At 39.0% G+C, this 16,892-nt stretch overlaps 2 protein-coding genes across 5 annotated transcripts in view; one reads left to right on the top strand and one right to left on the bottom strand.

Annotated features, from left to right (window-relative positions):
* Positions 1-7,543, bottom strand: part of RMDN1 (regulator of microtubule dynamics 1) — a 43,503-nt gene extending 35,960 nt beyond the window's left edge. The window contains exon 1 of one of the 3 annotated variants that reach the window (XM_028500415.2): positions 7,345-7,543. In XM_028500415.2, coding sequence (XP_028356216.1) covers positions 7,345-7,473 — 129 coding nt within the window. In that variant the 5' untranslated portion in view covers positions 7,474-7,543. Of the gene's footprint in view, positions 1-7,247 lie in introns of all 3 variants that reach the window. The other 2 variants (XM_028500416.2, XM_024127124.2) reach the window with 2 other exon arrangements.
* Positions 7,544-7,708: 165 nt separating this feature from the next.
* The window catches only part of CPNE3 (copine 3), a 48,102-nt gene continuing 38,918 nt past the window's right edge, over positions 7,709-16,892 (top strand). Inside the window, exons 1-2 of one of the 2 annotated variants that reach the window (XM_007120935.4) lie at positions 7,709-7,824; positions 13,264-13,558. The gene's annotated coding sequence lies outside the window, so the exon portion shown is untranslated. The remainder of the gene's footprint in view (positions 7,825-13,263; positions 13,559-16,892) is intronic. The other variant, XM_028500414.2, reaches the window with a different exon arrangement.

The following is a 16,892-nucleotide window of genomic DNA, read 5'->3' as shown; positions in this document are numbered from 1 at the left end:
AGGGAGGGAGACGCAAGAGGGAAGAGATATGGGAACATATGTATATGTATAACTGACTCACTTTGTTGTAAAGCAGAAACTAACACACCATTGTAAAGCAATTATACCCCAATAAAGATGTTAAAAAAAAAAAAAAAGGATACACACCATCAAAAAAAAAGAAAACCTATAGGAGGGGCTCCCCTGGTGGCACAAATTCAAAGAATCTGCCTGCCAATGCATGGGACACGGGTTCAAGCCCTGGTCTGGGAAGATCCCACATGCCACAGAGCAACCAAGCCCGTGCGCCACAATTACTGAGCCTGCACTCTAGAGCCTGCGAGCCACAACTACTGAGCCCGTGTGCCACAACTACTGAAGCTTGCATGCCTAGAGCCCATGCTCTATAACAAGAAAGCCACTGCAATAAGAAGCCTGTGTACTGCAACGAAGAGTAGCCAGCACTTGCCACAACTAGAGAAAGCCTGTGCACTGCAACAAAGACCCAACACAACCAAAAATAAATAAAAGAAAATAAATAAATTTTTTAAAAAAACTATAGGAGATAAACCAAAGAGAAAGAGAAAAGAATAAGTATTCCACTTCAGAAAATATACAAATCACAAAGGAAGAGGGCAAAAGCAGAGGAAAGGAACAAAAGAATTATAAAACAACCAAAAAAACAATTAGTAAAATGGCAATAGTAAATCCATACCTATCAGTAATATTTAAATGTAAATGGACCAAATTCTCCAACCAAAATACACAGAGTGGTTGAATGGATTAAAAAAAAAAAGAAAGAAAAAAAAGACAGCTATATGCTGCCTACAACGGAAACAATTCAGCTTTAAGGACACACAAAGACTGAAAATGAAGAATGAAGGGATGGAAAAAATATTCCATGCAAATGGCAACCAAAAGGAAGTTGGGGTAGCTGTGTCAGAGAAAACAGACATTAAGACAAAGACTGTAATAAGAAACAAAGAATGTCATTATATGAAGATAAAGGGCTAAATCCAACAAGACGATATAACGTTTGTAAATATGCATCCGACATAGGAGGACCTACATATATAAAGCAATTATCAACAGACCTAAAGACAGAAATAGATGGCAATACAATAATAGTAAGGGACTTCAATACCCCACTTTCATCAATGGATAGATCATCCAGAAAGAAAATCAATAAGGAAACACTGGCCTCAAACAACATGTTTAACCAGATCGACTTAATGGGCATATATAGAACATTCCATCCCAAAGCAACAGAATATACAAGCATACATGAAACATTCTCCAGGACAGATCATAATGTTAGGTCACAAAATAAGTCTTAATAAATTTAAGATTAAAATCATATCAAGCATTTTTTCTAACCACAATGGTACTAAACTAGAAATCAATTACAAGAAGAAAATTCACATATATATGAAGATTAAACAACATGCTACTATACAAGCAATGCTTCAAAGAAGAAATGAAGATAAATTTTTTTTTTAAAACACCTTGAAAAAACTGAAAATGGCAATACAGCATACCAAAACCTGTAGGATATAGCAAAAGCAGTTCTAAGAGGGAAGTTCATAGTGACAAATGCCTACGTTAACAAACATGAAAGATTTCAATTAAACAACTCACTTTTCACCTCAAGGAGCTGGAAAAAAAAAAAAAGAAAAAGAAAAACAAACAAAACCCAAAATTAGCAGAAGGAAGGAAATAACTAAAATCAGAGGGGGAACAAATGAAATAGAGACTAAAAAGACAAGAGAAATGATCAATAAAATGAAGACCTGGGTTTTTTTGTGTTTTTTTTTTAAGGTACACAAAATAGACAAACATTTAGCTAGATTCACCAAGTAAAACAGAGAGGACTCAAATAAATAAAATTCTAAATGAAAGAGGAGACAGCACAACCAATACCACAGAAGTACAAAGGACCATAAGAGTCTACTATGAACAATTATACACCGACAAATTGAACAACCTAGAAGAAATGGATAAATTCCTACTAACATACAACCTACCAAGACTGTATCATGAAGAAATAGAAAATCTGAACAGACCAATTACCAATTAAGGCAATTGAATCAGTAATCAAAAGCCTCCCAACAAAGAATGGCCTAGGACTAGATGGATTCTTTGGTGAATTCTATCAAACATTTAAGGAATGAATACCAATGCTTCTCAAACTCTTTCAAAAACAGAAGAGGAAAAACTTCCAAACTCATTTTATGAGGCTAGCATTACCCTAATACCAAAGTCAGAAAAGAACATTACAAGAAAAAAAAAGTACAGGCCAATATCCCTGATGAACATAGATGCAAAAATCTTCAACAGAATTAGCAAATGAAATTCAATAATACATTAAAAGAATCATAAGCCAAGATCAGGTGGGATTTATTTTAGGGATGCAAGGATGGTTCAACATCTGCAAATCAATCTGATTCACCACATTAACAAAATGAATGCCAAAAATCATATAATCATCTCAAAGATGCAGAAAAAGCATTTGTCAAAATTCAATATCTATTTATGATAAAATTCTGAACAAAGTGGGTATAGAGGGAATGTACCTCAACGTAATAAATGCCATAAATGACAAACCCATGGCTAACATCACAGTCAATAGTGAAAAGTTGAAAGCTTCTCCTCTAAGATGAGAAACAAGACAAGGATACCCTCTCTTGCCACTTTTATTCAGTATAGTATTGGAAGTCCTAGACAGAGCAATTAGGCAAGAAAAAAAAAAGGTGTGGGGCATACAAATTGGAAAAGAAGTAAAATTATCAGTACATGCAGATGACATGACGGCATACACAGAAAACCCTAAAGACTCTGCAAAAAAACTGTTAGAAATAATATACGAATTAAGTAAAGTTGCAGCATATAAAGTCAATATACAAAAAATGTTTTTATATACTAATAACAAAATATTAAAAATAGAAGTTAAGAAAATAATCCCATTTACAGTTACGCCAAAAAGAATAAAACACCTAGGAATAAATTTAACCAAGGAGGTGAAAGACCTGTACACTGAAAACTATAAGACACTGATGAAAGAAATTGAAGAGGACATAATGGAAAGATATTCCATGCTCATGGTTTAGAGGAATTAATATTGTTAAAAGGTCCGTACTACCCAAAGCAATCTGCAGGTTCAGTACAATCCCTATAAAAATTCCAATGGTGTTTTTCACAGAAATAGAACAATCCTAGAATTTGTATGGAATTACAAAAGACCCCAAATAGCCAAAGCATCCTGAGAAGAAAAGAACAAAGCTGGAGGCATCATGCTCCCTGATTTCAAACTAAATTATAAACCTATAGGGATCAAAACAGTAGGTATTCACATAAAAAACAGACACGCAGATCAATGAAACAGAGTAGAGAGCCCAGAAATAACCCCACGCCTATGCTGTCAGTAATTATTGACAAAGGAGTCAAGAATATATAATGGAGAAAGGACAGTCTTTTTGGTGTTGGGAAAACTGGACAGCCACATGCAAAAGAATGACACTGGACCACTACCTTATACTCCATACACAAAAATTAACTCAAAATGGATTAAAGACTTCATTGTAAGACCTGAAACCATAAAACTCCTAGAAGGAAACATAGGGGTAAGCTCCACAACACTGGTCTTGGCAATGACTTTGAATTTGACACCAAAAACAAAGGCAACAAAAGCAAAAACAAACAAGTGGGACTTCATCAAACTGAAATGTTTCTGCACAGCAAAGGAAACAACGAACAAAATGAAAAGGCAACCTACCGAAAGGGAAAAAATATTTGCAAATCATATATCTAATAAGGGGTATCTAAAATATATTAAGAACTCATACAACTCAACAGCAAAAAAACAAACATCCAATTAAAAAAATGGGTAGAGGATCTGAAGAAACATTTTTCCAAAGAAGACATACAGAGAGCCAAGAGGTACATGAAAAGGTACTCAACATCACTAATCACCAGGGAAATGCAAATCAGAACCATAATGAAATCTCACCTCACACCTGTTAGAATGGCCATTATCAAAAAGACAAGATATAACCAGTGCTGGAGAGGATTTGAGAAAAGGGCACTCTTGTGCGCCATTGTGGGGAATGTAAACTGGTGCAGCCACTATGGAAAACAGTATGGTGGTTCTTCCAAAAATTGAAAATAGAACATCAATATAATCCACTGATTCCACTTCTGGGTATTTATCCAAAGGAAGCAAAAACACTAACTTGAAAAAATATATGCACCCCATGTTGCACTGCAGTATTATTTACAATGGCCAAGACATGAAAGCAACCTGTGTCCATTAATGAATGAACAACAACAAAATCATACACACTCACAAAATGGAATATTATTCAACCATTGGAAAAAAAAGAAATCTTGCCATTTGCAACAACATGGACCTTGAGGGCATTAGGCTAAGTGAAATAAATGAGACAGAAAAAGACAAATACAGTATGATCTAACTTATATGTGGAATCTTAAAAAAAAAAAAAAAAATCCAAACTCATATACAAAAGCTTGGTGGTTGCCAGAGGCAAGGGAAGAGGGGCTTGGGGGTGTGTGGAAGAGGTGGGTGAAATGCATGAAGGTGGACAAACTTCCAGTTATAAAATAAATACATCTTGAGGATATAATGTACAGCACGGTGACTATAATTAATAATACTGTATTGTATATGTGAAAGTTGCTGAGAGAATCAATCTTAAAAGTTCTCATCACCAGAAAAAAAATTGTAACTGTGTGGAGATTGATATTAACTAGGCTTATTGTGGTGATCATTTCACAACATATACAAATACAAATACTGAATCATTATGTTGTACACCTGAAACTAATACATGTCAATTATCTCTCAATTTAAAAATAAATAAAATTAAATGGCTCTCAATTTAAAAATAAAACGGCCCTCAATGAGCCCTGCTTTCTGATATTCACTCCCTTGTGCAATCCCCTCCCCTTAAATGTAGACTGAACTTACTGACTCCCTTGTAAGAAACAGAATATGCAGAAGTGAAAAGATGTTACTTCTAAGATTAGGTCATAAAAAGACTGTGGCTTCCATCTTTGATACTCACTCTCTCATGTGTTCCTTCTGACTGCATGCCTGTCATGGGGGAATCTAGCTGCTGTGTCTTGAGGCAGCTCTGAGAAGAAGCCCTCCTGGTGAGTAACAAAGGCCTGCCTACAGGCACATGATGAGCTTGGAAGCAGAACTTTCCCTTTACCCTCAAGTTCAGCCTTCCCATGAGCCCTTAGCAACTGAACAGGCTGATTCAACCTTATGAGAGATCTTCAGCTAGAGGCACCCAGATAAACCTCATGTGGATTCCTAATCAACAGAAACCATGAGATAATAAACGTTTGTTGCTTTAAGACATTATGCTTTGTGATAATTTGTTATCAATAATAGATAACTAATAAACTGGTACTTGCATAACTTTTCAGTCTTGGTTTATTTCAGTTTACTCTTCCACTCCAGGCTTCAGTCATACTTTCAGTTCCTCAAAAATGCCATCTTTTCTTACCTCAAAGCCTCATGCTACTCTCTCTACAGGCATATTCTTTTGTCCTCATCTTCCCTTTATCAAGTCTTTATATCACATCTCTAACTGCTTACACACTTCCCCTTTTCCCTTTAAGATCAGATTAGGTGTAATTTTGCTTCCCTTTTCCTAACACTTAGCATTCATTACATTTACTCAATAAGTACCTTTCCTTCTGTCACATCAGTGAGAAAAGGGTTGTTTCTCACGTTCATTATACCCCCAGAGCTTAGAATAGTCTTGCTCATAGTAAGCACTCAGTACAAATTCGCTGAAAAATAAACGTTCAGAGATGTGTGTTTTTCAGTATAGATTACAAATTGAAAAAGACAGAAAAATGAAGTCTGAGCTACTCAAAAGTAGCCCCCAGTCTCTGCAAACCCCTGGGGAATAAATACCGAACTCAACTTATTGACATCAAGCAAGGAAGAAGGTCTAGGAAAAAGAAAAACAGAAATGATAAGGCTATGAAAACACATGAAAAATTGGAAATCTGGCAATAATAAATAGTTCCACCTCCCTAAAAATTCAATATACTTAGAGGGAGGCAAGAATTTTCATTATTGCCTTTGGCTTAGAGCAGAGTTTTATTACCTACAAATCTCTCTAATATCTTGTGATTGTGATTTTTTTCTGTCCTTTTCTATCTTGCTTCTCTAGTTTTCAGTTTTTTAGCACAATAGCCATATGTAGCTCGTGTGCTCTGTAGATACTCAGAGTACCTGGAGATACATCTTTCTAGCTGTGTTACTTGGATACATTAACCTTATTTCAGTTTCCTCTTCTAAAAAAATGGATAAAATAATAGTTCTTATTTCAAAGGGTGCATGGAAACATTTCAGTACACAATTAAATCAGGTAATGCTTAACACAATGCCTGGTTATAGTAAGCCTTCAATAAATGTTATTATCTAATAATAGTGGATCATTCCACTAAAATGAAATTTTTAACTCACCAAAGCTCTAATTTGGAAACTTGAGGCTAGTTTCATACTTAGTACTCCTCCCATCCCTCTGTTCATATCATCTAACATCAACCCATCTGGATATAAACTCTTCCAAGGAAAGGGATCAAGCCTTACTGTCTTTCAACCCTCCCCCACCCCACAACTCTGAACACATAGCAGGCAGTCAAAAATGTATATTTAAAATAATTTAAAATAATGAAGCACCTAGTTCAAATGATATATATCCAATGCACACCCTCACCCTTCAATCCCCTTTCAGAGATAAACCTAGGCCAATCAGTCTAACAGGAATGCGAAAATTGGGATGACAATCTAACATCCCAACATCCTTCCTTAACGTTATGCAGATGAAACAAGAAACTCAAAAATAATTTTTAAACCTAAATAGTGCATAAATCTCTGGTTCTGAGCCGTAGGAATTTTCAAAATCACACCGCAAACTTCTCAAAGTCCTGTAGATTGACAGCCTCAGGAGCTATAACCGTATCTGGCCGTCACCGAAAGTTAAAATTATCTCACAGAGGTCAAGGTCTTTCTCCCCTACAGTTCTCCTTGCATTTACACAGGAAAGACAGGCATGAGGCAGATTCTCCGGAGTGATGGGAGGGGCTGGGGGGGACTCACTCCTCCTCCTCCGACCCCAGTTTTTAGAGAGGAACTGGGCTTGCAAAAGGGAGAGGACCTGTCCGTCGCGGTCAGGAGAGCTCCAGGCACACCAGGCCCCAAACTCCTTTCTCAGTTCACCACATACCCTAAGGTGACGCAGGACCACCGAGCCTTTAGAAGGAAGGGGCCGCCGGAGCCCAGCCGGTAGGGGAGGAAAGCGGGAGCCAGGACGGCGAGGGTACCTCAGCGCCGCGGAGTCGCCAAAGAACGCACTGCTCCCGGCTGCCAGCAGCACCCGTCGGGAGCCGAAGTCCCGGGGCAGCGCTACGTCCCAAAGGAAGGGAGCGCCAGAGTCGCAAGGCTAGCGCCATGATCCGCAGCTCGCAGGCCTGACCCCTCACCCCTTTGGCTGCTACGAAGCGGGGCGGAGCGAAAGGCTCCCCAGTCTCTCCACAGAGAGCAGCGTCGGTCGGCTTCCGGCCCCGCTCCTCTTCCTCTCCGCACCTTCCGGTCTACGGTTTCTGGGGACGGGAAATACCTCGATTGGGGGGGCCTTATTGGCCTTGCTGCGCCTTCGCCGAGTGGACTGAGGCAGGGAGATAGCGCCTTTCGGGCTGCTGGCTTTTGGCCGTCCTGGGGGTCTGTTTTGGCTTTGGCTCAAGGATAGATCACCAGAACAGACTTGAAAGCGCTGAAATAGACTCAAGAATTTCCGTATGCAAGTAAATAATGATTTGTTATTTATAATTCTCTGCTGCCTTCAAAGGTGGGGAGAATCCTGGTACTGGAGGGTCCTTTTAGGAAATAAACGCTTGTTAGAATTAAACTGTCCTACATAAAGAAGGGAATGGAAGAGATTGAGAGACCGGAGGGGAAGTTTTTTGGGGAGAAGGGAGAAGCCAGAGACGGGCAAAGAATGACCAGCCCACAGTTGATCCAACAAGAAAGACTAGGGAGAGGAGGCCTCTTGACAGAAGGTTGATGGCGTTGTATGCTTTGGGATGTGTCGTATAAAACCCTTGACTTCCCCTCAGAATATTCAGTAAGATCGGTATTGCTTTTTCACTGGACTGGAATTCTTTTGGAGGGGATGAAGAGGTTTTGAATCCTACTTCAGAGTTGATGTGGGAGGAAACACAAGCTGCAAATCTACTATATGGATTATATGAAATTTTTTTTATGGGCAATAAGGGAAGATAGTTATAGTTTTTAAAAAATTAGGTTACATTTATGTAGTACATTCAATACTATGTAGTGAATTAACAACCACTTTTATTTCATTTGATCTTCCCAACGACCTTGTGAAGTAAGTGGTATTCCAAGTTAATAAACAAGTGAACTATAGCTCAAAGAGATTTATTAACCAAGGTTACCTAGCTGGTACGTATTGGTAGAAGACTAGAATCCATGTCTTCTAACAATAAGTCCAATGCTTCTTCTATTGATTGCTCCTTCCACCACTTCCCGTTAAATCAACCATATTTCTTTAGGATTACATCAGTGATATCCCTATTTTCTTTGTTTTTAACATATATTTTAAAAGATATATAGATCCTCTTCCAAACTTTCTTTTTTTACGTATTTCTACTGGTTGTTTTCTCAGTATTGCTAAATAATATGTTTATACCACTGAATGCCATCATAATCCTGAGATTGAGTTTCTGATATTTCAGCCAGAGTAAAATTTTACTTAAAATTTTCATTTTGAAAAAAAATTTAGATCTTTAGGAAAGTTGCAGGAAATCCCATATATTCTTCACCTAGATTCATCCATTGTTAACATATTGCCACATTTTCTTTATCTTTCTTTACATATACTACATATAATATGCATATTGTATTCCTACTATTATTTTCTGTTGTTGAAACTTTTTAGAATAGATTACAGATATCATGACTCTTCATGCCCAGAAACAAAGACGTTCTCTTATTTAGTCCCAGTACAGTTACCAAATTCAGGAAACTGAAATTGATAGAATATTATTATTTAATATACAAGTTTTGCTTATTGTCCCAATGCTGTCCTTTATAACAACATTTTTTCCCCAACTCGTATCACATCCTGATTATGTGTTGCATTTAATTGTCCTGTTTCTTTAGTCTCTTTAAGTCTGTAATATTTCTCTCTTGGCTCCAGGCACAGTATCTTTTCTTGCCTCCCATGAGCCTCAGACTTCCCTATGTGATATTCTTTCTTTCAGGATTCCTTCTCATTTCACTAACTTAGCACTCTCCCCCTTCCCCCTACCCCACCCCACTATTCCTGACCTAGCTAATTCCTATTCATCTTTCAGCTCTCAGTCCAAATGTTACTTCCTCAGAGAAATTTTTCTTGATTCCCCTTAATATATTTTCATTTTCTTTATAGCTCTAAGCACATTTTATAATTTCATTTTTATATTTGTGATTATTTGTCAATCGAGTATATTTTAGAGGTAGAGTTGATAAGAATTAGTAATGTGTGCCTTCACTGCACTATAAACTCAATGACATGTCTGCTTTTGCCTATAACAGGGCCTAGCACAATTTCTTCATTCACTAATGAAATATATTTTGCTTATCTATAATATGCCTGGTATTCTTCTAGATGTGAATTCCTAGTGGCGTATATATTCCAGTTGGGGAAAGATAGTAAGCAAGGTAAATGATATAATAGATCATAAAAGATATAATAAATGATGATAAATGCTGAAAAAGGAAGATAAAGTAGAAAGGGGTATAGAGTGTATTTCTGCTTAGGCATTACAGTTTTAAATAGGGTGGTGGCCACAGAAGAACTCACTGAGGGGGAGGAGGGAATGAGCCATGAAAATATCTGGGGGCAGAGCATATCATGCCAAGTGAAATGAAAGTGCAAAGGCATGAATTGGGAAGGCAAGTGGCATTTTCTCTGAACATAAGTCCGCTCTAGATTGAGTGAGCAAGAAGGAGACTCTTAAGGTCTTGAGTGACCTTAAGAGATAAGGTCAGAGAGGAGATGGGGACCAAGTTATGTAGGACCTTGTAGGCAATTGTAAGGACTGGCTTTTTCTCTTTGTATGATCATGTGGGACACAGTCTAATTTACATTTTAATTAGATCCTTATGACTGTTTTGAAAATAGACTGAAGGGGAGCAGGAAGGGAAGCAGTTACTGGGTATTACAGAAATGTAGAAAGAAATAGAGGTGACTCAGACTAGGCTGGAAAATAGGAATAGTCAGAATCCAGGTGTATTTTGAAGGCAGAGTTGACAGGATTAGCCAACACACTGGGCCAGTTGGGATGGGGTATGAAAGGGGCAAAGATGTCTCCAAGTGTTTTGGCCCAAACAACTGGAAGAAGCTTTGCCATTACTTGAGATAAAGAGGACTGTGGGAGGTACGTATTTGGAAAGGAAGATCAGGAGGGTTTACTTGTACATTGAGATTTGAAATGATTATTTGGCATCTGTGGTAGCCAGCCTTCAAGATGGCCCCCCCAGTGGTTCTTACCTCCTGGATTTATTCCTTTGTGGGATTCCCTCTCACATTAGATATAGGCTTGTCTGTTTGACCAATAGAATACTGCAAATGTGATGGTATATGACTTCTGAGGATAAATCATAAAACTCATGAAGCTTCTCCCTTGATCTCTCAGATTGTTTGCCTTGGGGGAAGCCAGAAGCCATGCCATTAGGGTACTCAAGCAGCTCCAGTAAGAGGTACACGTTGGAAAGGGAACCGAGGTCTCCCACCAACAAAGAGCACTACTGTTAACGTGCGAGTAAGCCACCTTGGAAGTAGATCCTCCAGTCCCATAAGATGACTGCAACTCTGCATAATACCTGATTGCAACTCTTGTGAGAGATGATAAGCCAGAACCCAGCTAAGCCACTCTGAAATTCCTGAAACAAAGAAGTTGTATATAATAAATGACTACTTAGTTGTAAGTCCCTAAGTTTGGTATAATCTGTTATGGAACAGTAGATAACTAATACAACTCACAAGTAGGGAGTTGGAATCTAGAGTTTCAGGATTTGGAAATTTGGGAGCCTTTAGAATATAGATGGATTTCAAAGCTGTAAGGCTAGATGAGGTAACTAAAGGTGTGGATGAAGATAGAAAAAAGAAAAGTCAAGAACTAAACCCTGGGGTACTCCAGTGTAAGAACGGGGAATATGAGGATCAAAAAGCAAAGGAGATAAAAAGGAACAACCAGTGAGGTAGAAGAACGCCAAGAGACTATTTTGTGAATATCTCATTCATTTTAGCATCCCTTTAAATCTCCACTAGGTGTTAAGTCCCATGCCTATTTGTTCTTTGTTTCTAGAACCTTGTTATGCCTGATACATAGTATGCATTCAGTATGTGTTGAATAAATGGGCGAATGAGTAAGTACAAAAGTAGAATGGAATTTAGACTATAGTTTGAGGAAAATGAATAAGTACATTGAATAGCTATGGCACTGTCTATTTAATTGAGAGATTGCTTATTGGGTACTAAAAGTACAAAACCATTTCATTGTCTCTACTCCCTATTTTAGTGGAGACAAAGGTGATGAAAATTGGTTATTGATACTATGTATTCTGGAAATTTTGAAACTTGTAACTAAATTAGTGGTACCTGAGGTCCTTCGCTTTAATGTAAAAACAGAATCAAAAATAAAACAAAAAGGTTGTTTTTACCAACCTTTAGTAAAAACAAAATAAAACACTTCTCTTTCCTCCCTACTATTTCCAACCACAAAGGCCTTGTTTCTGTTCCTGCAGCTTGCTAAGTCTATTCCTGCCTTTGTCCCTGCTATCATTCCTCTGCCTTCAGATCTTTGCATGACTGGGTCTTTCTTATTTTTCAGTTCTCACATAAAATATCACCACTTTTGAGAGAACTTCCCTGTCTGAAAAGGTTCTTATTATCCCCAAGTCCCTTTCTATCACATTACCCTGTATTACTTTCCTCATGGTACTGTGAACAATAATCAATATAAAGGTTGCAATGAACAAAGAGCTTTATTTGGGGGTCTTAGTAATTGCAATCTGGGGGATACAGACTTGAGTAAAACCGGAAGAGTGTTTCTGGAAAGAGAAAGAGCCAGGGGCTTATAAAGGCAGATACTACGAGGTTGTTAAAGTTGTCTGGCAAGAATTATGGTTGATTCTGATGCAGAAAAGAAGATACTTGTTCTTAATGGATAGGCTATCACAAGGGTCTAATAAGTATCTTGAGTTTCATGAACATTGGGCAGATGTTCTGGATGCACCTATTAAGATTCCACCTGAGCTGAGATGTGCATAAGTCACACTTCCTCAGTGGGCTCCTGGCTCCATTTTAGAAAGCTCTTTTAGCAATACTGACTCCATTTTGATTTTCTTTTCACAGTACTTATGGCTATCTGAAATCATTTTGCTTCTTTTTAATAACTTATTATTTGTTCTCCCTCTAGGGTAGAAGCTTCTGTCTGTCACTATTTTATCACAAGTCTCTATAGAACAATGTTTGGCACATAACAGGCACCCAGAAGGTGTTGAATAAAGGAATGAATCTTCACTTGCACTGATACAATTATTTAAAAGTGTTTACTTTGCATTTTTTTGGATTAAAAGAAAAGTTTGGCTTAGAAAAGTCTATATTTCTTCTTTGGTTCATTTTTCCATTTCTTCTGTAATTAAAAAAGTTATCTTTTGCCCATTTTTCTATTTTTAAAGGCAGTTATACTTAAGATACTAACGCTTTTTTTTGAATGTCAGGTTTGTGGCAAATATTTTTTCCCATGTGTTTGCCTATTGATTTTGTCCCTGTTTTTTTGGACAAAAATTCAAACTTCAAGCAGTCAGATGGAACAATATTTTCCGTAGTAGTTTAATTGCAAGCAGAATCAAGTGGCAGTCAAGTGGAGCGCTTAGAGGTTACTCTGAATCTGTGACTTTGGGCAAGTAGGCCGATTACTTAGCTATCAAATCTCCAGTTACTCAGTCGTATTTTTCTCACTTGCGAAGTGGGGATAATGGCACTAATCCGTTACAAAATTGTGAGGATTAAATTAAATGAAGAATATCAAATGACTCCGATAGTTGCACATTGAAAGCGCTCTAAATAAGAATGGTTAGTAGTTAGCATTTCACTACTTTCATGCTGAAGCTGATTCTTTCCTGGTTCTGCTTGTGGTATAAATTTTCTCAAATATAACTTCTTTTATTTTCAGGAATTTATTTTGGTGCACCAAATAACTTACTTAAACGCCTGAAGTCAATTTGGAGTTTTCGGTAAGCAAGCGATCTACGTAGCCCTGAAGCATCAACCTACAGGAACAGATCAGTGCCTACGAGCTCTGGGCAGGCAGCGGCCAGGGTGGGCGGAGCCGGCCTCAGCCCTGCCCCGCCCCGCCCCTCAGCCGGATCCGCCCCAGGTTTCCGTGAATCCCAGGCGGCCGGGGGGTTCCGCGGCGTGTGCCGGCCTGGTCTCTACCTTGGAGCGACTTCTACACCTTAGACGGAGATGTGAGTGCGGACTTCTTTCTGTTTCGGGCCCGGGGTGGTGGGGCACCCGCCCCGAGAAGAGTCCGGGTCGGGAGAATCGGGCCCGCAGGCTCCGCGCGACTCGGCCCGCCCTGCCCTCGCGCTGGAAGTGCATCCTGGGCTACGCGCGGCCAGGGATAGGCTGGGGCGCGCGGGGCCTCAGGATCCGCTGGACGCGAGGTCGGCGGCCTGCCGAGACCCAGGGTTGCCCCGCGCCTCCCGGCGTAGCCAGAGTTCCGGGCTCAGCTCCGGGCCGCGAGGCGCCTCTTGGACCTGGTGCTCGTGCACCTGGGCGGGCGGTGCCCGGGATCCTCTAGGCGGGGAGTCAGGCTTGCGGCCCAGGGAAGGGTGACACTCCCAGAAATTGCCGCAGCTCCCAGCCGGGAGAGGTACTGGGTCACGCGCCCCGCTCTGCAGTTAGCGAATACCCAGAGGAATGGGGTGGGCCTCAGAGTAGGCGATGGTTCCAGGGGAAGCTGCTAGGTAGGTGGGGTGGGCAAAGGTGATTCTTGATTTTGGTGTAAAGCAGGGGGTTGCGAGATGGCGTAACCTAGCGGCTCCAGTTCAGGCTCCAGCTTCGAATTTCTTGTTTGGGGCTCACTGCAACCAGGGGCGTGGAGGAAGTGCGGTTACATTAGTTTCGCAGTGCCGGAACCTCTGGGAGACCGAGCAAGCCTACCACTGACGTTGTGCTTGATGATGATCCACAATTTTTGCTTATCCTTGGTGTTATCTTTTCGTGGCTGCCTCTATAACTGATAATCAAATAGAAGGAAGGGCGGGGTTGAACGCAGTGAGTATTGATTACAGTATCCCACAAGCACTGCCCGACAACTTTTATATATGTTAGCTCATTTAGTGCTCACAACCGCCAACTTAAGTGGTATTGCTATTCCATTTCATACTCGAGGAAACTCAGAGTGAATAATTTACCAAACTGCACAAATGGTAAGTGATAGCATTAGAGTTGAAATTCAGATCTGTATGATTTCTGAGCACAGGCTTTATGGCTTAATGTAAAGAACATTATTAGTCTTTGGGATGAGATGGATACCTAGGTATGAGATCTATACTTTGAGATTTGTTAGCTGTATGACCTTTGGCAGGTTACTTAATCTTTTAGGGCCTGTTTCTGCATTTGTGAAATGGAGATAAAATACCTCCTATGTCATAGGGTTGTTATAAAGATTAAATAAGATCATTTTTGGACTACACTTAGCAAAGTGTCAGGCACATAGTGGTAAGCTATATATAGCTACATATATCCTGCTGTTGTCATTAATTGAGGACAGCAAACTCCAGCTCTGAGTGCTGCCAGCTAGAGCCAAACACAATTTGTGTGGGCCTAGAGCATAGGTAGAGGGAGGCAGAAAAGGATAAGAAAAGAATGGAGAACTGAGAACAGATGACATGTATGATGGCAATTATAGGCACATCAATAGATTAATCTATGGTACCCAGGGCCACTCTTTTGCCTTTGTGAGAATTTTTAAAAAGGCAGTTCCTTTTAGCTGATGAATTGGAGAAATGCATCCCACTCTGGGCTGAAAACATTCTGAGAGGTAGGTGTCTGGGACTGGACCATGCTGAGGCTCTCTGCCTCTGAGGGGGAGCCGCATTTCAGCACTGCACAGCATTCAGCACAGTGCCTGGCATAACCCCACAGTCAAGTGTGCAGTTCTCTTTCAGGATTTCTTCTCTCAGATTGAGCCCCTAAGAAAGGAGAAGGACAGGAGATTTCAGGACGGGGAAAACAAAATGTTTTTTTGCCTTTTAAGGGCTGCTTCATGACTGAACGCCTCTCCTAATTTTACCTATAGCTGTGAACACTTTATAGACAATGGTCTTCATTTCCACATAAATTTAAGGCAACCTAAGTATTACATATTTTTATATACTCTTTACAGTGGTATCACTCTTGCCCTGAATATTTCCTTTGTAGCCTGGGTTCAGATACCCAATTCATACTGTACCCTAACTCCTGTCAATTTTTGGTATAGCTTTAGACATAGTGTTCCTTGCCCTCTTTCTTGGCGATTGCTGTGCTTTTTTCCTACTATTAGTTTTCTTTTCTCTTTCTTTTTCAAAACTTTCTTTAGCCAGTGATTTATTATGCTAGAGGGTATGCCTGTCAGCAAAACCAAAAGAGTTAATGTAGGATGTGAAATATGATTAAATAACATTTGACCTTCAAGGATTTGTGACTAGCCACCACTGCTCATCAAAATCATGATCTTTTAGGTGGATCTTTTAGCAAGGATAAATACTACTTTCATTGGTGGCACTCAACAAGTCCAAACTTGGCCATTCCTTTAATGTACCCATTATTACCTACAGGCCAGCTTCCTTCCCACCAATATTTTCCCTTCATGTTCTTACTTACCTTATAAGGATTGCTGATCAGGTTAAAGTCCAAACAATTAGGTAGAATACTTGGTAGAAGATTTACTAAAAGACTGGCTAGAAGGAGGTTTAAATTAGCACCTAAAAGTAAAGTATCATAGATTTTATCTGACTACATTATTTAAGTTTCTAATATGATGATCGAAGGCAGACATGATGTATATGTTTTTATTTATTTATTCAATTGAAGTATTACAATATGATGAAGTGCTACTAAACTGAAGTACTACAATACTATGTTAGTTCTAGGTGCAACAGTGATTTGATATTTTTATACTTTACAGAATGATCACCACTCTACTTTTTGATAAGATTATGATAACTACATTTAAGCCAGTTATGCTGGTTTAAATGTATTTGAGGAAGCTGTGGGGGAAGGGTATTGGGATTCTTTTGGAGAGACTGTTTATTCTTTTAATATATAACAGCTTATGAGTATGCAATCATAATTTTAAAAAAGACATTAAAATAGTCAATGTAATAGTCAAATTTACCAATATAAATTAGATGGATAGCATACTAACACTGTTTCTCCATGAAAAATGTGACATACTACGTATTAATCTTGGCAAATAATTTTGAAATGTCCTCTTACCAAGTGGATGTATTATGTCTAGTTCCTGTGAAAATTACCAAAGCAGCAGTGTGGTTGCAATATGCATTGTCATCAGGCTACTTCAATACTCTGAGCATTTAGTTTACCATGCCTCTAGACCCTAAGGTGATAGTAGATGTTAAAATAGATATCTGCAACTGTAAGGAGAAATTTGTCTGCTCCCTCTCCCCCTTTTCTTGGTATTTGGCTTACTTTATAAAAATACACAACTTAAATACATATGACACTCTCTATATTAGACAAACAACTACTGTTAGATTTAATATTTTCAGTTATTTCAACTGAAAGCAAATATGT

This window comes from Physeter macrocephalus, chromosome 15, assembly GCF_002837175.3.
Source record: "Physeter macrocephalus isolate SW-GA chromosome 15, ASM283717v5, whole genome shotgun sequence".
Lineage (NCBI taxonomy): Eukaryota > Metazoa > Chordata > Mammalia > Artiodactyla > Physeteridae > Physeter > Physeter macrocephalus.
This window is presented reverse-complemented; position numbering and strand designations above follow the sequence as displayed.